The 24922-nt window shown below is 41.7% G+C and overlaps 1 protein-coding gene across 2 annotated transcripts in view; it reads right to left on the bottom strand.

The window, feature by feature from the left end:
* LOC123976188 (growth factor receptor-bound protein 10-like) overlaps window positions 1-24867 on the bottom strand; it is a 46725-nt gene extending 21858 nt beyond the window's left edge. Inside the window, exons 1-5 of one of the 2 annotated variants that reach the window (XM_046058114.1) lie at window positions 24591-24867; window positions 21842-21928; window positions 13188-13281; window positions 6444-6693; window positions 5622-5745 (exon numbers count right to left, since the gene is read on the bottom strand). In XM_046058114.1, the coding sequence (XP_045914070.1) occupies window positions 5622-5745; window positions 6444-6693; window positions 13188-13281; window positions 21842-21892 (519 nt within the window). In that variant the 5' untranslated portion in view covers window positions 21893-21928; window positions 24591-24867. The remainder of the gene's footprint in view (window positions 1-5621; window positions 5746-6443; window positions 6694-13187; window positions 13282-21841; window positions 21929-24590) is intronic. The other variant, XM_046058112.1, reaches the window with a different exon arrangement.
* Window positions 24868-24922: the final 55 nt, after the last annotated feature.

Below are 24922 nucleotides of genomic sequence, written 5' to 3'. Positions count from 1 at the left end.
GTTCTGTTATGCTTTCAATCAACTTTTGAGAAATACAGTAAATCTGGCTATTTAGGTGCTTGATGTTCCACTATGTTCATCAGCTCATTGCTAACTGTGTCCGTCTCCTGGTTGGTGCCTGGCAGGTAGTGCACAGCTGATTTATCAGAACTTTATCAGAGCTTTGTTGAAAACATTTTATTAGGCTATTATTATTATTAGGATATTAGGCTGAAACAGAAAAGTTGCAGGCCATAAAACCAAAACAATGATTTGAAAGACGTTAAAATGCAAATGGTCAGTAATATTTAGTGTCAATTCCTCTATTGTAAATGGTGTAACCTTTTTTTCTTAACAAATGTCTTAAATAGCTAAAGATATTAAATTCACAGCCTATTCTTACATTATCCTGCAATTGTGGAAATTATACTACTAGCTCCAGCTGCTACACACCTTCAAATGATAGCTGGCTGTCTGGTGGAGGCTTCCGTTGTAGACATACATACCCATATAAACATACCCATTGCTATGTCAGAATTTGAATGCTGGTTGGTGGTTCTACTACAGCATCAGTCGTCTGTCATGTCTGTGAGTGGTCGGGTTTCAAGCCAGACAGAGTTGATTAGGTCTGCAGACAGGCCAAACTCAATTTCACCTCAGTGGAGCGCCACCACAAAGCTTCACAGAGTGGCTCACCTCCCCACAACCTAACACTGACCACACACACACACACACACACACACACACACACACACACACACACACACACACACGCACACACACAAGCTTCTGATTGACTGACATATGTCTACCAGTTCTAGAAATTTTGACCTGGCACAATTTCAAATAAATTTTATCTGAAATGTTTACATGGTGATTTATTTTTTCATGCAAAGATCCCATCCACATCCATCCCATCATCTTTCATCCAATTTGTCTGAGGAAACACGAATCTCTCCGTCACATCCACAGAAAAATGAATATACAGCATACATCATTGATCTGATTTGATAAAATCCCAAGAAACTGACTAAGCTTCATTTTGAGAATCATTTCATCAGTGTTGCAATCAGACGCTGGCAATGTGAATTTCTGGCTCCCAAACTGTGAGAAAATGACCTAAAACAAAAGTTCACAACGAGTTCTGAGATCCCTTAGACAATCAGCTTTTATCATTACCTGGTTGCATATTTATGGTTTTTATTGGAAAACTGAATGTAGCATCAAGTTGTCAACATGTACTACTCAGACAACACATTCAAGTGAGTGAGTGAGTGAGTGAGTGAGTGAGTGAGTGAGTGTGTATATAGAAGCACATGTTCCCTGAGAAATTACAAAGTTACATCATCACATCGCCACGGGCCACAGCATGTAAAACATTTACTTCTTGGCAGAAACTTAAAAGTCCTGTAAATCTTTATAACACACACAGACACACTTGAGACATTTACTCAGACTTGAATTTCTACCTACCCAGACAAGTGTTTACATTCAATTTAACACAAAGCATCTTGGTCTGTATTAAAAACTACAGTGACCTAGTGTCCATCTAAAAATAGAGTTTATATATCCACGTCATTATAAGCTTACTCTGTTGAACAGGCTTTCACTGCCATGTTTACACACACACACACACACACACACACACACTTACATGCACCTGATCTGGCCAGTGGGTCAGCAGACCATTGCGTGCAAAAGTACATCAGCTGACCACAGACAGAGGGGGAGGTAGGAGTCCTACACAGAGAGAGTGTGTGACTCAGAGCTTTAGTCTTCAATTTGTTTTTATGACACTAATTTTATATATATATATATATATATATATATATATATATAAATAAAATTAGTGTCATAAAAACAAATTGAAGACTAAAGCTCTGAGTCATATATCTCAAACCAGAGATCACAAAAAGAAACCTAATATTTGTTTGGAGGTATTAGGTATAGGTCAACATTTGTGATTAGCTATTTAAATATTCTTCAAGCAATAAATGACACCATTAAAATCATAATACATGGTAAAGTATAGCATTCTCAAACCACTAAATGACTAAATGCCATCCCTAGAGCCAGTAGCACAGCTATAACACCCACATGATCAGACTGTAGACAGCACTATGCCTCCTCTTTGTCAATTATCTGGTTTACATTTTTATAAAAATTTCACAAGCACCAAATATTTCAGTAATCAGACGACACACTGAACTTTTTTTTCTTGCCTTTTTTCCACAGGGAGGTCAGAGGTCAGGGTCATTTAAAGAGCAGCGAGCCCAGAACTGGAAGGGGTTCAGTGTATTGCTCAAAGCTACTTCAGCAGGGTGGATGGATGCATGCCAACACAAGGGCTTGAACCCGAGATCTTTGCTTGAGAGATGGTCTCTTTACCCACTGGGGCCCCCCGCCATCCCTGATGTTAGTAATGCCGCGTCTCTGGCCCCAAATAAAAGCAGGAGTTGCGTTACAACCGCAGTCATGATGCCAAAGTAAACCCATTCGCCCAATGATGACAGACAGGACCTGCCAAATCCTTGTGAAAGCCGGGGTAATATTGCTGAATTGTATTGTGCAAGACTGCCACAACTAGCGTGGGAAAAGGCTATTATGAGAGTTCAGCCTTAACAACAGTCAGTCTACAGAATTAGCTTTGGCATTAGCAGCTACTAGACCCAGTGTAAAGAGCTAAATAGGATTTACCATGAGATTGGCATTCTCCCAAACGTGTTTCTTAAATCTGATGGAGAGGCAGCATCATGTTATCTGTTCATGGTAGCCTGTTCATGTTATCAAAGGCAATGCAGGCCATAAACCTGTCATGTCACGCATATCCACAGTTTTACTGGCTCATAATATAAGCTTTGTATCCCTTTGAGAAAGACTGAAGCTTAGTGAAGAATGTTCAGATTCCAACTCTACAGCTGGAGGGAGAGAGATCCTATGATAAAACCATGCCAATGCAAATACAATGCAACTATGTCTGTAGACCAACGCACGGCACGTCTGAAATTCTCGTCTGCATTGTTGTGTAAGCCATCCTCCATGCACTGCAGACATAACTAAAGGGACCTGCATACAGGTACTCCAAAAACTTCCCAACCTTCACTAGCTCTTCTATTTGCTCTTAAATATGACATTACACAACATGGCATGCAGACAGACGCACCAACATCTGGTGTTAAAGGCCACGTCTTGGCCAGTCTGCCACTGGTCTTGCTGAACTTTAGATGTATGATCAGTGAAGGTTTCAGCCGAAGACTAGGCATGGCTCATTTTAAACAAGCATAACATAACATAGCATTGTTTAAAAAGTGAGAGTTAGGCATGGTGCTTTGAGATAAATGCTAACATCCCCATGCGAATATGCTCAGATATAGCAATGCTATAATGCTGATGCTGAGCAGGTATGTTTGCCATTTTCACCACCTTAATTTAATGCACTGTCATGCTAATTTGCACGCACTACACTAATTAGCACTAAACACAAGGAACAGAGGAGTCTGATGGAATATCATTTGTTTTGCAGGTATCGGATCATAAATAAAAGATGAGATAGATGAGTGGAATGAGGAGATCAATAACATTATTAGAATTTAATTTTAGAAGGGGAAAAATGTCTCTAATACAAAATCAATCAAGTAGTTGAGACATTTTACTCAAAAGAAAAGTCGGGCGATGACCTAAGTCATTAAAAACATCATCTGGGAACAATGAATGTGTTTACAAACTTTGAAGGCAATCCATCCAATAGTTGTTGACATTTCAGTCCGTCCTTTGAACCATGCATCTAAAGTTAAACCCTGTAGCATTTTTAGGCATGAATGTATCACAGTGATGTTAATAAATGATTGTGATCTAATCAAATTACAGTGGAGATGCGTCTCCAAACTGGTGGTTTTCATTTCCCATGATCCCCATCACCTCCAGTCACACATTTATCAGTCTCCCAGCCACCTCCTCGGCTTCTTCAGCCAAGAGGTTTTTCTCTTTTGCTGACGATGATAAACATGATAGAATGCTGGCAGCGATTTTTCCATGTGCCTTTTACGCCTTCCAGCTCGAGCTTTATCGCTGTTCGAGCTGGAATAATACTAACATCTTCCTGTTTTTGTGCCATTGAGCAGTCTTGAACAATTTCCTGCCAACTCCAACCTGGTGACATGCCATGAAAAAAAAAATAGCAGTAAAGAAGAAGCAAAGTGTTGCCACACCTCTGACCTATAATCTGTATTAAAATTAAAGCAGGAATGAGTCCGTGAAAGCATATGCAAAACAGCTTTATGAAATTCCCACTCAGAACCGCATTTAACTGTCTAGATGTACTTAGATGTATTTAGTTACCATCATCATACATGTAAATGTATTTCCTCTCTATAACAAGTATTGAGTTATTATTTGTCTCTTTAGATGCACAAGACAATAGTTAAATTAACTCAACTGGACTAAATATTCTGGCAAAGACACATGATGCACTAGTCAGCACACACACAAAAGATCCTTTGTACAAACTGCAAACTTGCTCTGATTCCAGACCTTGTGAGATGATGTCAACAAAATGCAAAACTAATGCTTTGCCTTATCACATGTATGTATGCGTGTGAACTGAATAATGCTACATGTGCGTGTGTGTGTGAGTGTGTATGGATAAGAGTGCAAGAAATAGTGAGCATTTAAAATAACTTTTAATGTTCAGGGTGGGCATCCTGAAACCATCTTTGAGAGGGATGGAACATTCCTGGGAGAGGAGGCTCTACCGGGGGAAGGAAGGCCAAGGCTGTGACACATACTCACTCACACACACACACACACACACACACACACACACACACACACACAGTGACGCTGAGAGCCAGTGTTGAAGCGTGTGAACCGGAAATGGGCGCCTGTCTTGCCGTAGCCAGTAGACGGATTCAGAAGGTTCAGAGAGAACTACAGACGTTCCCAGCCCTGCTACGGAAGTCTGCACTCTGTCTGCAGCATCCTGGAGACATGGTTCACCTCCTTCCACGGCAAAACATGTCTGTCACTCTGCATGTGTACAGGAGATTGATAATCATGCTTCCACAACACACACACACACACACACACACACGCACGCACGCACGCACGCACGCAGTCAGATAACCCAGGGTGAGCTTTTGTGTAATGGAAGGAAAGGCTGTCCGCAGCCAAAGTCAACACATGCTGCTCTGACCTGAACATAACAGGCCAGTCAGCTGGTTTCAAAACACACACACACACACACACACACACACTAACACACACACGTGCACACACTCTGCATCTCTTGTGATACTGGTCAAGTAAAGGACAATAAATACAACAAGGAGTCCAACCATATTGGTTTTGACCAGTAGCAACTTCAAAATTTAACAACATTTTTTAATAATACCACAACAACCCCTTAGCATTTATTTTCACACAGAATGCTGCAACCTGTGATGTCATGTCCATGTAATTATTTAACTTAATTAACAGTTAGAATTGGCTAGAAAGTTGTTTACATTTGTTTTTCCCACCAGCACCGAAAGGTAGCCACTCAGTAAGAAACCTTCCAACACTTGAGCATACCTGCCTCCTCCGGCCATTTGTATCAATGCAGTGAGTGTGTATGAGCGCAGGTGAGGTGGTATAGGTGTACTCACGTGGTTGTCGGAGGTCTGTATGGGGCTGAGAACCGGGGAGCCCGCTGGGCTGCAGAGCTCAGGGAAAGGGTTGGGGATGGCCGGCATGGAGGCTGGGCGCAACTGCTGAGCTTCCTGCAGGCACCTGCAGAGGGAGACACACACACAATTGTGTCCTGAAAAACTGGCCACACTGTATATGAATGATGGTGAGCATTATTTAAGTATAGAAGTTCATTTTATCTTTGATCAAGCAAATATTTCTTTTAAGTAATGACTTAAAGCCAACAGTGCATTCTAACATTGTTGAAATTATCCATCCATCGTCAACCGCTTATCCTGCATACAGGGTCTCGGGGGGCTGGAGCCAATCCCAGCTTACATTGGGCGAAACGCGGGGTACACCCTGGACAGGTCGCCAGTCCATCGCAGGGCCACACATAGACAGTCAACCACTCACACTCCGGTCTAAGGACAATTTCGGAGACACCAATTAACCTAGCCTGCATGTCTTTGGATGGTGGAAGGAAGCCGGAGCACCTGGAGAGAACCCACGTGGACATGGGGAGAACATGCAAAGGCCGGGGCAACCGGGGTTTGAACTTGCTGAGTGCTAACCACTGCACCACAGCCCATTGCTGAAATTATGAGTTACTAACATAATTATATTTTGCGTGCTAATGCAAGCAAACCAACAAAAACACACAGAGCAAAAGACAAACAGAGGTGTTCTTCCTCAGGCAATATACAGATTTTAACTTTTGCAGGAACCCTGATTCTAGCTGTCTTTATCTGAATATAAAACAGTGAAATCAATGCAGGGGGCATGTTATGTGTGACTACCTGACAGTCTGGATGTGCATGGGCTGAGAGTGCCGCAGCCTCTCCCTGGATGGGGAGGAAGGGTGCAGGGGCGGGGTGTGACGACGGTGGGCCTGACCGTGTCCCGGGTAGGCAGGGTGCATGTGGTGGTGGTGTGGAGCGTGCACGTGGCCATTGTTCAGGAGCAGCGCCGTGTCTGTCTGCGTAGAGTAAACACTCTCCATGGAGGAGTTCATGTCATTCACCAGCTGCTCCAGGTCCACATCATCATCTGTGGAAGCACGTGGACGGTGGGATGGGAGAGAGGGAGAAGTGAATGACAGTGACAGTGAAAGGATAGCAATCATCCACTAGGTGTTGCCTCAGTGGGTATCAGTGTTTAAGAGATCATTTTAAAACCATCTACAATCAGCTGATAGTCATTAAAAATCATTCTTCACAGACACTAGTTGTAACACTCTCTCTGCAAATGAGATTAAACATGTATCAGTCTAGTTTAACTGTAGCAGCCAAGATTAGTGATGAATAGAACTATAAAAGCTATTCATGTTTTCTCTTCACAGCGGATATTAAAGGCTTAATAAAAGTAAAACAAGACACAAACTATGATGTCTAGTTTTGGAAATGTCTACATTCCTAGTGATGTGTCTTGTCTTGCATTTGTATTTCTGCAATTTAAGACAGACGGAGTAAATAAAGCCGATTAGTCACATTTGATTGTTAAAGGAACACATTAAGGATGATCAGACATCTTGCTTGACCTCGCAATACTTTAAAACCAGAGCTCAGCATTTTGACCTTTTGTCCCATTCCTACTGTATATACTGAGACAAAGCCGCAACATCCTCATTATCACCTTTAATGAGTTGTAATTTTACAGTTAACAGTGAAAATATTGCCAGAAGCACATCGTGGTCCTGAACTATCGAACATGAATGCAAAGAAAGAGAGCGAAAGAGAGCACAGCCTTGTTTTGAAGTTTCTCTCCTCCTCATGTTGGATTTCACTTTGGGTTGGATTTCTTCCAATGGCTGTGTAGTACACTCACTAGCTTGCCATTGGTCAGATTATGTGAAACCTGTCATTCAAGGGGCTGAGATGTCCATCAAGCACTGGAAGTTGGAACGAACAAGTCACCCACAGGCTGAACAACCAAGCAAACCAAAGTCTCTAGAGCTGCTCTTGCTGGGCAGTCAACACAGCAGTTGCCAGTCAGTGTCTTTTAAACTGATCTGTTATTTATTAACTGAAGTCAGTCCAGGATTTGGAAGGCCTAGTGTGAGTTAACTTAAGTGCTTTACTGACCTGCTGTTCATTCACTCCTGTTTTGTTGGACCAGACTTTATAGATTTTTTACAGTACTTAATACTGCAAAATCAATTGTTCTTCAGACATAAATGGAGTTGAACTTCATTCATTATTTAATTGTTCCAGGTGAACAGAAATGTGTCTTCCAAGCTAATGTGCACTGTTGGCTAGTGGAGGAAAAGTGTACTAGTGGGACAAAAATCTCTAATGAAGCCAGTTTTAGGTAAACAGCAGAATAAGCGCAAGACTTAGTAGGTCCGCTAAATGTCCTCACAAGTGCGGTATGTCTCTAGTACGCGTGTGTGTGTGTGTGTGTGTGTGTGTGTGTGTGTGTGTGTGTGTGTGTACATATGTCTCCGAAGCCCTTTGGTCCTATGTGCGTCCCGCCCCAACACCACACAGAATTCCTGACATTCCTGTAAGAAGAAATTACAGCACTCTGGGAAGGTTCACCAGCCTGTTCATGGCATATGGTGGCCAAATGATCAGGACAGAGCATGCACCAAAACGAACGCGCGCGCGCACACACACACACACACACACACACACACACGAAGAAGAACCTAGGACACCATGTACGCTATGCAGTGCTGATGAGCATGTGTATGTAATTACACAGGAGAATTAAAAGAAAAAGCACACTGTACTGCACGCAGACACACACAGGAGAACACGCACACTGGGCCTACCAAGCAGAAAAGAAGCCGCTGTACCAAAAACAGCAGATCACAAAGAGTTATGCATGACACATATTTGCATACAAAAAGGAAAGGACATGGGTTGGTGGGGACAAAGAGGGGATACACACAGACAGTTGGAAAAAAACACACGAGAGAACACATGAGGACAGTCAGAGGGGGTTATTATGTAAAGCTGCAATATACGTAGGCCTTTTTTCACATCTGACATTTTGACTTGTCATAGTAGCAAAAGCACAGGTGTTAGTGACAACAGTAACGGCTCCGAGAGCCAAATGAACCGAGACAGATAAATTAAATCCATCCATCAGTGTTGTGGTATTAACACGTGCTTTTCTTCATGTCAAAATGTCTTCTGTGGAAAAATGCTTATTACACATTGGTGACTGCCATGGGAGCAATAAGTTTCACTTTTCAGATCCTGGGCTCAGTGTTTCCCATACGTTCATTTATTTGTGGTGGCCCACCATAATATTAACGCTGACCGCCACATATTGATTTTCGATTTCTTTTACTAGGCCTATTTAAAATTGTGTTTGATTGCAGAGCACCGTAGCGCATTCGCGCAGCACATTCTCTTGCTCGTCCGTCTCTCTCTGTCACTCACCCGTTCCTCTCTTTCTCTCTCCCTCATGCTAATAAGGAGAGCTAAGTTAATGTTAGAAAACACCTGGGTTTTCCAGGCTAGCATGCTGTATAGAGGTGGTAGTCAATATCGACTGCTGAGGAGAATGTCCCTTAAACCTGCATTCTATCGAATGGCCAGCAGGGGGTGACTCTTCTGGTTGCAAAACAGAAATCCGGTTCCATCAGAAATAATGGTAAAATTACCCTACTTCTCACCGCATTTATTACCTCAGTAAACACTTTCCTAATGTGTTTATGGTCTCACTTGCTAGTTTCAGGTCTTCTCTAATACAACATGATGTTCATTTAGTAAATTATGTTCCCATTTAGAGGAAAATAGACCATAAAGCAGAGTATGCTTCAGGGTGGGATTATCTATGATTGACAAGTCGTTACAATGGCTACCTGTAAATCAGGTTAGAGTGACTTGTACCCACGGCACAGTGTAAATTTAACCAGTGCCATTGAAAAAGCTTATTAGGAGTTGGCTGTTCACTTTCCCTGGTGAGTACATTTAGTTTTAAGACTGTTGCTCGCTAGACAATATTATCATCCTGGTTAAAATGACAGTTAATGTGAATTACAGATGCACCTAGCTAAGCAAGCTAGCTAGCTCCACACACGGCCGTTAGCTTCATCGTCTCGTCCAAATATGGTCACGTCCGGTGCCGCTGGTTGGAAAATATCTACATGGTGACGTCATGATCACCATGTCCATTTTTTATATACAGTCTATGGTTTAGAGCTAATTACCAAATGTTAGCTTGCTAACATGTTAAACTAAGATTGTGAACTTGGTGTACATTATATTCGGCTCAATATTAGCTTGTTAAATCTGGTGAAGGCAGTTTATTTAAGAAGCATTTTTGTTTTATTTGTTATTTGTTTCCTTTACATCTCGACAGCAATCAATCTCTGCAATCAGTATTTGTGGCTGTGGCAGGACTGTAATAAGCACAGCATGTCTACCTGCGGGCACTCTATTTGTGCACTCACTGAGCATGAAAATGTGTTTCGGGGAAGTGGCTTTGGAGGGATGCCTAAAGGCCGGTGGGGTCACAGTTCAATTTAGCAGCTAGTTTCTCCAATGTCACCGTTCCCAGCTTTAACACGGTCGTTGTGAGCATGCTAGCAAGTTAGCATTTAGCGCAAAGTACCATTTAGCGCAAAGTAAAGATATAGTTTAAACGTTAAGTGGGTAAGTTTCAGTGACATCTAGTGGTGAGGGTTGCGAATTGGAATGAATTGCAAAAAAAATCCTCACTCAATGACCCCCACTCCCCTATCCAAGCGCGTAAGATAGCTACAGTGACAGACACAGGACAAAAGAGTAGCCAGTCAAGAAATGGGGTTTCTTAGACAGATATATTAAAACATTATATTTTACTGAATTATTCAGTAAAAACAAATGGTAATGTGAATATTATTGTTAACTGTTCATCAAACAACAGCAACATCAATAAATGAAGTGCTAGATTATTTGGCCTACTCCTGTAATACACATAATACAGTCTATGGTAATACATTATTTTACTGTACTGTTATCATAAATTTTGTTACATCTTAGGAGGGTTGGCTCATCTGGACTAACATACCGAAGCAAAAAACATCTCAAAAACTGAGCTATGAGTATGAGCTAGTACAAGCTTGCTAATACTCTCGCTTCCGGTCTAGACTGGACGTCTCATACTGACGCGCCCGGGGGCGTCTCATACAGACACTGAAGCGTACCTTTTGCATCAAATAACACTTTGTCAGCCTTTCTGAAAGCGTCTGTATTTGACGCCCTGAGATGAGAACAGACAACAACCAACTAGTAATTATGAACAGGCACATTTGTGGAAACTTTCTTTGACTGACAGGACAACTTCTCCGCATGAGCAGATAGGGATCCAGCAGGCAGTACGGATGGAAATGGCTCATTCTAATAAAACCATAAACGGTTCATTCTGCAAGGTCTTTATACCTGAATATAATTATGGATATTATATTGGATACCTTTAATGCATCCAGTGTATCAGCCGCAACAAATCCTGTACTGCGATGATATTTTTTGTTGTCAGTTTATTCACATTGTGCAGTGTAGTATGCGCTCACTTTCCTAATAAAGTGAAACTAGCAAAGTCTCAGATTTCAATCACCACACATAACATGTAAATGTGGGATGGTAAAGTCAATGAGTAGTGCTGCAGTAGTGATGCAGGAAAACTCTTGAGAGCACACAAAACAAATAAGAGGCTTCATAATAATCATTAAATCAGGTACAGATTATTGGCTGACCTTTGCAGTCAACACTGTGGTGTGTATTGAGACGTGCATCATCAGATCATCAAAAAGACAGGCATAGCAGAAATGAAGGGCATGTAACCTGAGCCAGGCATGATCTAGATATACAGCATGGAGGTGATGTTTGTCCGTAGTGCAACACTGGCGGTGTGCATTTGACTCTTGATGTCTGTGAAGGTTCTCAGTCATCCAGGTCATAGTTATCCAAAGAAGGTTAAAATCAAGAGCAACTGGACTTAAATTTAACCTTCCTTGGATTGACTCTTGCGGTTTCTCTGAAGTCATATCATTCATTTATTTATTCACATATAGTCTACTTCTTATTTTCTATAACTGGTGTCTGCTGTTTATTGATCACTTTAAAGTAATAACCAGAGCTCAGTGTTGCCAACTCCTCAGTAAGGAAAGTAGCTATTGGCTGTCCTAAAAGTCACTAGAAGTCTCTAACTAACATCATGACCTAATTTGCATAATTGACCATATGCATGTAATTGTGATGGACGCTGTAGGAGAGAGGAATAACGTTGTGGGAGAGACAAAAGGTGAGCAAAAAAAAAAACACCAGAACAATGTACTTCCAAAGATATTTGCGCATGCACGAATTATTTGCAGTCTCTGGACATGGAGGGGTGAACATCTCCTACTCTGCGTGAGGACTGGGCCACCAGTGAGTGCTACAGGACGGGTGAGGGGCCCACAGTAGCATCCATTGCTCGTTGAGAAGAGTATAAGTACAATATGTGCTTTCATGTCATAGTCTCCAAAGGTTTCCAATAACACAAGAAAAAGTTGCTAGACTTGCCACTGGTTGCTTTTTGAAAAGAGAGGGGTCTGAAAACTCGCTAAATATAGTGACAAAGTCACTAAGTTGGCAACACTGCCTGAGCTATTCCTATGCTGTTAGTAGGGGGTACCCTGAATAGTCGAAGATTCGAAAGGAGGAGTCCGAGTTATTTATGATAAAAGCTTGTAATTTCCTTTCCTTTATTTGCCTGAACCTGACTCATCATAAAGAATTACTACAAAGTGGAATTGAAATGAACAGACAATTTATGACTTCAGAAAATCCTCTAATCACTCTGAGATCGTCCATCGTATCACAGCCTGTATTTGAGTATGAACCGTGAACATGCATACCTTCTACTGTCTCTACTCCCTGTCCCACAGACCTATGGCCTACTTACTATAAACTCCCCTCTATAAACTGACCTACAGGCCTATATAAACACCGCATCCACTCACCCTATTCATGTGAAGCCATATTTACTACCCTCACACGAGCATGACCACCACAGATCAGCAGAGCAGACAATCCACTAAACCACCAACCCAAGGGAGAAAAAAGAGGTACAGGAGGGAGGATTTACAGCCTCTCCTCAAGTTGGTCGCTTTCCAAAAGGATTCCCAAGATTTTCCACGATGGCTGAAGAGATTTCTGGGAATTTATTAGGAGCAGGCTAACACACGTATGTGTGTGTGTGTGCGTGTGTGTGTGCGTGTGTGTGTGTGTGTGTGTGCAGAAAAGTGCTGAGCAGTACTAAAAGACAATGAAGGGGGGCACTTTAACACTTCTTTAACCTCCATCTGGAGAGCAGAAGATAAAGAAGGAAAGGGTGTGGTGGTTGTGGTGGTGGTGGGGGGGGGGGTTCTAGGAAGACAGGAAGTGAACACGTTTTGGCTGTGGAGAGATCACATAAGGAAACCTCTGAAAGAAGGAATTGTGTGAAATATGGAGAGAACTGTGTCAACAATCTTAAACACAACAACATAAAGATTAGATTAAGAGATTGGTGAATAACGATGGTAATTTTTGTGAATATATCTGACATGAGGAGAGGAGAGTTACCATGGTGATGTGGCAAATTTTGAGTGGCAGAGCGCTGAAAGCCTGGAACAATCAGCTCCTCAGGCCTGCGAGAGGACGTGTGGTCCATGTTTTCCTGTCAAAAAAAGAAAAGAGAAAGATTTCTTTTAAAAAGGTGAAGACCATGCAGCGCAAACCATGCAGTGGGTTTAAGATTTCAGATATGTCAGTGAAGGATTAGACAACGTCTTATCACAGAGTTCAGAGGGTGAGACAAACGTTGGGTTCATGCCTCTTCTCTCGAGGAACATCAAGGCTCAAGTTCAGAGACACTCTGACCCTGTGACTTTATGACCCACTGCTCTTTGGCTCTCTCTCTCTGTCTCTCTTTCTCCAAACTCTCACATGCAAAAACTCGCATCAGGTACTGATTTGTGCGTTTAAAAAAAACAGATCAATCATTTTTAGAGCAACAACATAACAGCTCAGGCACACTTATACAATCTCACACGTCTGGAGATGCACGCACAGTCGCACACGCTGCCAAGTTCCTCACACATTGTCTAATCTGAAGCAGCCTCGAGGCAACAAGGCTGCAGAGGAGAAAGGGAGGGGAAAAAAGCCAAACAAATTTTCAATCTTCCCTTTTCCAGGAAAAAGAAGAACGCGGAAGCATTGCTTCTAGGAACCGCTCATGGCCAGGGGTCCTGTTGTGCATGTATGCACGCGCATGCATGCACACTCGCAGCTCCCCTCGGTGCTTCGAAAACATCCATAAATGCCGAGAGTAAGATTTATAGCTCTGAGAAACAGCAGCCAAAAGCTTTCCAAGGAAGGCAACTTGGCTGCAGGGCCTGCGGGCTGACAGAGAAAGTCTGCAGGCTTCAGCTAGAACTGACTAGCTAGAGAGACAACTAAACTCTCTCATTACTCGCATCCACTGCTAGGTGCATCTTTACAGACTGATGTTGCATGACCTAGAAAATATCATTTTAAATCCAATAGGAAATATATGTATTTGCTTTCTGGCAGAGAGTTACATGGTGTCTACCCAGGAGGCATTTGGGCTGTGTTTTCTGTCTTATGCACTGCCTGATGGAACAGATACGCTTCTATTTTGAACAAATCACCGGTCTACACAGGCCGAGTGATGGCTCGCATTTTACTTGGCCTTTAAACACACAAAAACGTCTGAATATTCTGATTATGTAGTGGGTCTTAGCGCTGGCACAAGACAGACAACCTATACTCAATACTGTGCCTAAGCACATCCTGTGGAGACATAGACTGAGCATTAAAGCTCCTTCTGTTGTTCTGCTAATGTTCATAAGTTGACACAGTCTTAGATGAGAAGATCAAAGTCCACTCTCATACCTGTCCATTAAACATAAGGCCACAGCCAGCAGCCAGTTATTTATACTCTCATTTGTTTAATCTGTCCCGTAATGTAAAACACGTATTTAAAAATTATTTCTTGGCTGACGAGCAGTAACTTTCTGGAGTCTTCACTGGTTGTGTGGCAACTGCTCAGAGCTAAGAAATAAGCCGGCACATAAACCCCCTTAAAACGGCTAATTGACATATTTAAACTTCGGTTTTTGTACAATTAAACAAATGAGATTTAACATTTTAATTAGTGAGCTTTAGCTGTGCTGGTAGGGGATATGTATGCGTATTCAAATTTGAAGTAACTTAAGGACAAAATCAAGAGTTTAAACGGTTAACTTTTGTTTTTCTTAAACATTACGACCTGTGTGTCTGTCATTCTTCTTTCAGCACCATCAGCACTGGTTTGGGTTGCCTTTACCTGGACATAAAAGTGTAAAACTGTACACCGTGTGTGAAGTTGGAGGCAGGACAGTGTCCTAGTTCTAGTAACAGATATCAGTGTTATATAGCTACAAGTAAACCCAGGGAAAATCCCCTTCCCTCAGCAACACTCGTGCAGTAAGAGAGTCAGCTTTAACAGCTACAATCCCCATAAAAACCTCACTGTGAACTCCCAATAATGCACTGTCTCTGACTCTATAGACTGAAGAGAGTGCACTGATGATACCTCAATAGTCAACTAGGGAGAGCGTATATGTTCCCAGCTCAATATGCTATTAAATGTGACACATTAAGGACACCTTTCAAAGGATTTTACGTTCTCAGCCATGTTTTCCCCTGGGTCAAATATTCAATATATGTTTCCCTGGTGAATACGTTGAAATCACCCACCTACAGCATATGGCCTACTGATGTTACACTCCTTGAAACCTATGCAGTCAAATTTGCAAGAAAGACAGTTTACTTGACTTTAGACATTGATACTTCCACAGTGCTGAAGGGATATTTATCATTCAGCGTGTAATCGAAACATCCATCTCCCTTAGCTATTGCAGTTTGAACTGCGAGAATAGCCCTTACCAGTCTCTTACGTTGTTAGTTTATATCAAGAGACACACAACCTGAGAATAAAAATAACTCTACTAAGTAGAGCCAATAGTTACAATGTCTCACAAAAGTGAGTACACCCCTCACATTTGTGTAAATATTGATTATATCATTTCATGTGACAACGCTGAAGAAATGACACTTTGCCACAATGTAAAGTAGTGAGTGTTCAGCTTGTATAACAGTGTAAATTTGTTGTCCCCTCAAAATAACACATCAGACAGCCATTAATGTCTAAACTGCTGGCAACTAAAGTGAGTACACCCCTAAGTGAGAAATTTCCAAATTTGGGCCCAATTAGCCAATTTCCCTTCCGGATGTCATGGGACTTGTTAGTGTTACAAGGTCTCAGGTGTGAATGGGGAGCAGGTGTGTTAAATTTGGTGTTAGCGCTCTCACACTCATACTGGTCACTGGAAGTTCAACATGGCACCTCATGGCAAAAAACTCTGAGGATCTGAAAAAAAGAATTGTTGCTCTATATTGATGGGGATCGAGACCCGGTTCCAAAATTTCTCAAAACCCAAAAATCAATAAGGTTCGAGCTTATTGATACTGCTACGAGACTTGCGGGCTATGATGTAACGTTATGTCTCGAGCATCAAATGTGATTTAATTTGAAACGCAATGGATAAGAAAATCATCAGGCTGCAGTCTCTGCCTGCTCTCTGTCGGCTCCTACACACACACACACACACACACACACACACACACACACACACAGCGGCAGCAGAGTGAGAGGCTGCGCCGTCGCGGTGGAATAACGTTACGGTGAGGGTTAAGTTAGCTTCAAACTACTGTAACGTTAGTTGATGACAGCTACGCTCGTTACTGTAAGTACGTGCAATAAAACCTTTGCAAGTAAAAAGACAATACTTTATCAATACATCTGTCTGTAAGGTAATGTTAAACATGTAGAAAGGGTTCATTTTAAACTGCTCTGTCCTCAGTATCTCATCCTGTATGTTTTATACAAGCACAGCTAAAGCTAACTTGGCATTAGCCAAATGTTACAAACAAGCTAGATAGAAAGCTGTGTCTGTAGCACAGACTGGTCTGTAGTCTTAAAAACTCAAACCAGCCGCTACTCCTGACGAGTTTTCAGATCCCTCTCTTTTCAAAAAGCAACCAGTGACAAGTCTAGCAACTTTTTCTCGTGTTATTGGAAACTTTTGGAGACTATGACATGAAAGCACATATTGTACTTATACTCTTCTCAACGAGCAATGGATGCTACTGTGGGCCCCTCACCCGTCCTCCTTCGACCTGGTAAAGTTACCTGCAGCCAGCGAGAGAGGAGGAGGGACTGATACATACTGATGTTATTCTTTCTAAACGTCACTCACTACTTGTGATGTTATTGAGTTACTTTGCTGATGTAAACTTTAATGTTGCTGCTGCTCTAGAAACAACATTTAGCTGTATTTAAAATTTAAATTAAAAAACAACCAGGCAGTTAATATGTACACTTCAATATGTTTATTTAATTGCAAGTGATATGTCATCTCAATATATAACAATGTTATCGCACATTGAATATTTTCCTCATACCGTGCAGGCCAACCGCATGCCCGTTGGGTCTGGTCTTACCAAATAACCATCACTAAATAATAGTAAAGTATTGATAGTGGTATCGATAAAGAATCAGATTGTTAAGCAGTCTCAATAGGGGTATCAATATCAATAAAAATTAACGATCCCCATCCCTATTGCTCTACATAAAGATGACCTAAGATACAAGAACATTGCCAAGACTCTGAAACTGAGCTGCAGCACGGTGGCCAAGACCATACAGCGGTTCAACAGGACAGGTTCAACTCAGAACCAGCCTCGCCATGGTCGACCAAAGAAGTTGAGTGCACTTGCTCAGCGTCATATCCAGAGGTTGTCTTTGGGAAATTATGAGTGCTCCCAGCATTGCCCGCAAACAGTTTGCTGAAGACGAGCAGATTTAGGTCATTGGTTACTGGAACCATGTCCTGTGGTCTGATGAGACCAAGATAAACTTATTTGGTTCAGATGGTGTCAAGCGTGTGTGGCGGCAACCAGGTGAGGAGCACAAAGACAAGTGTGTCTTTCCTACAGTCAAGCATGGTGGTGGGAGTGTCATGGTCTGGGGCTACGTTCTGCTGGCACTGGAGAGCTACAGTTCACTGAGGGACCCATGAATGCCAACATGTACTGTGACATACTGAAGCAGAGCATGATCCCCTTCCCTTTGGAGACTGGGCCGCAGGGCAGGATTCTGACGACCCCAAACACACCTCTAAGACGACCACTGCCTTGCTAAAGAAGCTGAGGGTAAAGGTGATGGACTGGCTAAGCATGTCTCCAGACCTAAACCCTATTGAGCATCTGTGGGGCATCCTTAAACGGAAGGTGGAGGAGCACAAGGTCTCTAACATCAATGAGCTCTGTGATGTTCTAATGGAGGAGTGGAAGAGGACTCCAGTGGCAACCTGTGAAGCTCTGGTGAACTCCATGCCCAAGAGGTTTAAGGCAGTGCTGGAAAATAATGGTGGCCACAAAATACATATATAATAATACATATATTGACACTTTGGACCCAATTTGGCCATTTTCACTTAGGGGTGTTCTAGGGCTAGATGATCTGTGCAAAAATGTTATCACGATAAAAATATCTTGTATATATCATATCTTTTATATATCATATCTTCATATCTTGTCGATAATTATCATGATAAATATCAAATCTTTATTTCTTTCAAGTTTAAAGACTGATTTTTGCTCCTGAGTGAAAGTTGAAGAAAACTGATGGTTATTGTGGTTTTAAACTCTTCTTTATAGTCAACACTTGAGGCCAAACAGTGGATCACTTCACAAATCTGAGGTAGAACAATTATGATAAAATTTGTGTCAACAAATATGCGTGAGTAAAATTAAGTAAAAGCCTTTTTCCTCAAAAAAATAAAAATCTTAATAAAAAAAAATTAATTCCTAATTAGTGTATGATTCAAGTGAATAAAATCAAACATTTATTGAATATTTATTGAACATTTGTTATATTTTTATTGAAAATGTTTTTATTGCGATAATTATTGTAACTTTATTGTCCAGCCCTAGGGCATACTCAATTTTGTTTCCAGTGGTTTAAGACATTAATGGCTGTGTGATGTGTTATTTTGAGGGGACAGCAAATTTACACTGTTGTACAAGCTGTGCACTCACTACTGTAAATTGTAGCAAAGTGTCATTTTTCAATGTGGTCACATGAAAAGATATAATCAAATATTTACAAAAATGTGAGGGTTGTACTCACTTTTGTGAGATACTGTATAAATCAACATTCTTGATATCAATAATACATCTTCCATTGTTGTAAAGATAAGGGTCTTCAAGCCTTTCAAAAGAGAAAAAAGTTCAAAACTAGGTGCCATTTTTCTGATCTGTATCAAAAAAGAAGCAGTTTAAAAAGAAAAAAAAAACTTATAAGCTACAAAGCTTACAAAGTGGTGGCCCTACCAACCAATATCGATAGAGCAATCCCGCTAGCATGGCTAAAAGTTCTACATGACACAAGATTCTGAGTATTGCTTTTGACATAGAATTATAGGTAGGGGACAAACTGATTTATATGATGGTTAACAAAACTTCAGTTTCCATGTGAGATCACCCAAACCCAACACTACTGGGAGACAAATGGGGTGCTTTTATATGTTTGGCAGAGATCCTTATTAAACATACCATTAGGATGGAATATTCTGGTGAATTAACTACGGTCTGTGCTAAAACCACCTTTGAACAGTCCCTTTCAAATGACATCTTTAGAAAACATTTACAGTTTAATGAACATTGTAAAGAGGTTGTTGGGGGGAGTGCGAAGAGATCTTGTTAAAGGGTGCTGGCTTTGAATGATGTTGTGTCGATGTTGCTTAGATTAGATTCGCGACAGCTTAGATTCTCTGTCCTAGAGTCGTGGTGATTTCCACAATGCATCTGCTTCAAAAACAGAGTATCAGCAAGAGCCATGTCCTATAGTTTTCTTGGGTTTGAGTGAGTTAATATTTTTTAAAGATAATTTTTTTTGTTCTAATGTCAGAGTTCTTGCTAGTCAGCAGAGCATTTACAGAAAATCTTACGCCTGGAGCTTCAATCAGTTACTTGGGTTTTTCTTGTCCATGGACAGGTATGACTACTCTTGACAGCTCTTCAACATGAGCAAACTTTCACTCCATAGCTCACAACATTAACATCCAGGCATTTCAACATACTTTCTCTTCGCTACACCTCCTCGAAAGCACAAGTACAAGACTGAGCATGCCCATTGCTGCCGTGTAAACTGTGTAGCATACAGCTGCTGACCTCAGACCTTACGGAACATAAAGAAAGAAAGAACTGTTGTCCATGTTCAGGACTGTCAGGACAAATACTGACGTTTGAGGGAGTAGATCTGTTAAATGCTTCATTCATTATGTTCTTCTGACCGGTTAAAGTCATAACTCAGCTGAGCTTTGAGTACGCGGACTGTGGTTTCTTATGCTCTGCAGTTCACGTGTCTGCACACTAATAAATACACACAGATACATAAGCAGACGGAAGGGCAAAGAAAGCAAGAGTTGCTGCCTGCTTTCTCTGAGACATCTCTGGCACAGATCCAAAGTTCTCACTAAGACAGACAGATGTGCACACACACACACACTTAGGAAAAAGGCCTGGAATGCTGCCCAGATTCCCCAAACATGCCCGCCATTATGTATAGCGTTATGTAATTATGCAGAAAAGGGCTCATTTGCGCTTTATCTATACACACTAAACCTACAGTCACTGCCTACAGAAAGACTCCATGAGGTGTCTATGTGCCATGCTGTGTCACGTCAACTGGCAAGCTTTACATAACACACACACACAAACACACATACACACACAGCAATGTTGTAACCCACTTCTCTCCCTCTAACTATCAAACTCTGTATTTTCTCCGCTCGATGCAGGGTGGAGGAATGTTGTTTTCTATGGGGATTCAATTCACTATTCACTGCAGTCTTACTGGTGCAAAACCCCTTTTCTGGAAGCTAACGTGAACCAATCCAACTTCACGTCAACTCAACAGGGGCTCAGCAGTCCCACGGTATGGGTTAGCAGAGAGCCGCATTTTTGTACCTCCACTAAGAGGAATAAAACAGCTGAGGCTACGTCACCTCCATCGTCCCATCGGTCCAAGTAAGACGTCATACCATTAATCCTTTGCTTTCAGGCCTGTCACACAACAAAGCCTACAGCTTGTTATTGTTGTTTGTTTAGCACTCTATTTATAGACCTCCATGATGCTCTTCGGCCAAATTCTTTAGGTTACTGGAGGGTTGGAGAGGAGAAAATCTGAGCTGAGAAACAAAGGGCTCATTCTGCAGGAGTTGGACAGTGGAATTGGGTCTGTTGTGTTGCAGAGACCCCATATTTCACCTAATTAGGCTGAGAGTTGTTGTCACTGTAAAGCAAGTAGACTCACAGAGCCACACATGTTGATACACACAGAGGTGTAATATGAACAATGCAACTCTGTAGTTCCCCTCAACTCTTTAAAGCGTTTTTGCCTCTTCGCCAGTCCAGCACCAAATGACGAAAATTGCTGTCTAGCTTGTAAACACAGGCGAGCATTTAGCACCACAGACACAACAGGGCTAAAGGAGAGAGAATATTGGACTCCTCTGGTGGCCAAGAAACTAAATAAAAAACTTCCAAAGAAATGCTAATTTAGCTATGTGTGAATACATATTTATATATTTGTAAACACGTTCACCATTACAACTTTATAAGTTGATAATATGTCAGGGTTTTTTCAAATTGTTCCACAACCTAGTTCTTATTTTTTTAGACATTGCCATTGTTTCTATATATTATATTATTTTACTCACCAACTGCATTGTTGAGATGTGGGAAAAAGGCTACATCATGAGATCGGAGGTCAATGTAGCAAGTACACGGGCGGTTAGCTATCGACTAAGCCAAACTTAGCTTTCTAATTACACAGGAAATCAGCAAACTTTGCCCCACAACCGAGTTTCATGTCAATTTTGTCTTAATAATATTGGTCATTACTGAGTCCCGCTCGCACACTTTAATAATTTACAATATTGGAAAAGCAACTGATGAAAAAGGATCCAAGTTAAAAGTTAAATGTCCTGCATTAGCTTTTCTGTTTCATGAAAACTTTAGTGTAAAATTACTGTAACATGTTCTTGATTATGTGCTTCTATCCACCACTGACAAGAAAGCATACATGCTACACAGAAAATATTTACCTGGTAGTTTGAGTGATGTAAGAAGTAGTCGGGGCATCCCGCTAAGGCCATGGTGTTTCGTCAGTAGCCTCTGGTCTCACCAGCACCCTGCACATAAAGGAAGGACACAGAATACAGACTGAATGACAAACAGGAAAGAAACCACCCATCACTAAAAGCACAAAATGAACTGAATGAGGAAAAAAAGAGAAAAGAGCGGTGCCTCACAAAGTGAGTGAATTAACAAAATTGACTTACCATCCCAGGTGAGTGCTAAAACAACATGCAACAACTTTGTAAAACCGGTATCTATTTGGTGTGCCTAAAGACAAAAACCCTACACCCCTCTCTCTGCTTAAGAGAAAACAAAGCCTGCATGTGCAAATGAATGTGCATGCATGGATGAACATGTGCACACCAAATCCATTGTAAACATAGCCATTGTGTACCACACACACACACGCATACACACAAGTCAGTTCCCAAACAAAGCCTGGGGCTTAAGACTAAATAAGAAACCCTCTCCAAGCTAGCAACACATGACCACTCACCACCTGCAGACTGATGTGGAAGGCAAAAGGGGGGAAGAGGGGGAAAGCCTTTCTGAAGGAACTTGAAATAGGAGTCGGCTGTTTCCACTGCATTGTGCAGCATTATCTGCTGTGAGTAAGCAGGGGGAAGTTGTGCCTATGTGTGTTTTTAAAGAGGATACACACACTGCAATACATTTCCATTTCAAGCTGTTCAGCACTGAGTCTTACAGGATGTTGCTTTGAACATAAAAACTACTGAAACCATTTATTTTGCTGCATTGATGTAAAGAGGGAGATTTTTATGCAAGATGTCTTCAAGAGTCTTTAAAAAATGATCCAACTTGATGTTACACCCCAAAATTCATTCCAACCACTTAAATATGAGGATAAATGGGTTCCTTGGGCCTGCATAATGTCGTTTTGGAATCAGATTTCTATCTCCATTTGTTTTATTGTTTTGGCTAGAAATGCCTATCCTCGCCTGTTGGTGGAAATCCCAGATCACCATCAAAATCTAATCCACTGTTCCCTTTAACAACTCCTATATGCCCACCCAATTTCATGGAAAGCTGCAATAACATTTTGGAGATTTCCTGCTCATAAACTGGGCTTTTCTGTCAATTCAAGAAAAATATGAATGCTCCACAAAGCAAGAAATTACTTGTTAAGTTGGATATTTCTGCAGCCCACATACAAATTTCAGGGAAGTGCTGCAACCGATACTGCTTCCTACAAAGGTTTGGCAAACAGAATCTACACACACACACCTCTGCATCTCTCTCACTAAATAGCTCCTCTCACTCTTTGACTCTGCTGGGTTCTCTTCACTTTCTCTCCCAGCATGTCTCCATTGTACAGGTCATTATATAACAGATATCAGATGGTTCAAACAATATATCTCTCTCCTCCTCCTCCTCCTCCTCCTCTCTTCTCCCTCTCTTTTCACCCCACTAATTACTGTTTCCACTGGGGCTCTGCTATCTTTAGGTCGCTCTGCTGACTGAGAATCTGAGTGCACAGTCGCACACACATCAAAAAGACAGCCTTTCCACTGCTGGTAATTGCACACTTTTTAAAAACAATTTCATTTTACATGAACGGTTTTAAATCTCACACGTTCTTGCATAGGCTTATGTGTGTGTTCACACCAATCAAACTGCTGGCCAAAAGGGCAAGCGGGGCGGTTTGTATGTGTGGCTAATAGGCCTGAAAGCAAAGCCAAAGTTTCAACTGCTTGACATTTGCTGACATTTGTGGTTCCTCCTGCAGAGAAAGGGAGTAATTCAGCTTTACTGCTTATACGGGGAGATCTAGAGAATTAAATGGGGCTTGGAGCAACTTAATAATGCCACACATGAGTCTGTGTGTGTGGATGTAGCAGGTCACACTCAAACATCTTTCCTAATTCAGATGCTGACATTGAGTACATTTTAGCAGCAGGTTTTCATGATCAAGTGATCATGGCTGTATTTTCATGTATATCTCATTAAAGACAAAATGCCATTCAGGGCCTCTTAAAGGTCTTAATGTTACAGATCCAAATAGAACAGGAAGGAAAAAAGGAAGAAGGAAGTTTAGCAGCATGCAGAGATTACCCCACATTATGTCAAAGCTAACGGAGCTTTATGACAGATCATCACACACGCGCGCGCACACACACACAGCCAGCTTATCCTCCTGGATGCAGCCGTTCCTGTATGTGCTGTGGATTCTGATAACTCCCCTACAAAGTAGCAATTAGAGGAAGAAACCAAAGTACAGCTACAGTGAAACAGTCGCTGCAGTGGCTTATTGACACTGATGGGGCATCTAGACTGACTGGTGTGTTGAGGAGGAGTGTTCATGTTTTAAATCACCATGCAGTGATGTAGTTTTAGAAACTACATTTGTGCTCCAGCTGATGATGTTCATAATGATAACAACATATTTTCTTCCAGAGAGGCACGCTCTGGATCATTTAAATGCCAGTTTCTCCATTAACTATACCACCTACAGTAGATTAACACACTTTAAGATAAGTACAGTTACTTTCTATCTCATGTAACAGCTAGCCTACTAATGTCAGTAAAGTCTTATTTCTGCCAATAAAGGCGCTGGTAAAGTAAGCTGAAAAGCGTCTACCCTCCTCTGCATCCATGTGCATGAGCAATACGCTTCTATAGGAAGCATGTTTGACACAGAGTTAAACCAAATGCGTTCCATAGGGAGTTTTCCAAACAAATAACCTAAGTGCTTACGGTAATCAAAGTGCAGGACGCAGCTCAAGTATCGTGTCCAGGGCGCACGACGGAGCAGCACCCGGCGCGCTTCGACTGTCCTCGTCTGGATCTCTACACAAACTGCTTCCCCCCAAAAACTCTGCCCGCTGGTCTATTGTCTTCACCTTGTTCCCCCGACGTGCTCTCCTTGTACACGTACACACACGTAAACGCACACTCACACTCGCACACATCCAACACAAACACGCACACACATGCGCTGATCTCAACCTGCACTTTCCAACCAGCTGACTCGTCTCGCTTGCACCCCCCCCCCCCCCCCCCCCCCCCCCCCCCCCCCCCCCCCCCCC

This window comes from Micropterus dolomieu, linkage group LG09, assembly GCF_021292245.1.
Source record: "Micropterus dolomieu isolate WLL.071019.BEF.003 ecotype Adirondacks linkage group LG09, ASM2129224v1, whole genome shotgun sequence".
Lineage (NCBI taxonomy): Eukaryota > Metazoa > Chordata > Actinopteri > Centrarchiformes > Centrarchidae > Micropterus > Micropterus dolomieu.
The sequence above is the reverse complement of the archived record's forward strand: the minus strand, read 5'-3'. Positions and strand labels throughout refer to the sequence as shown.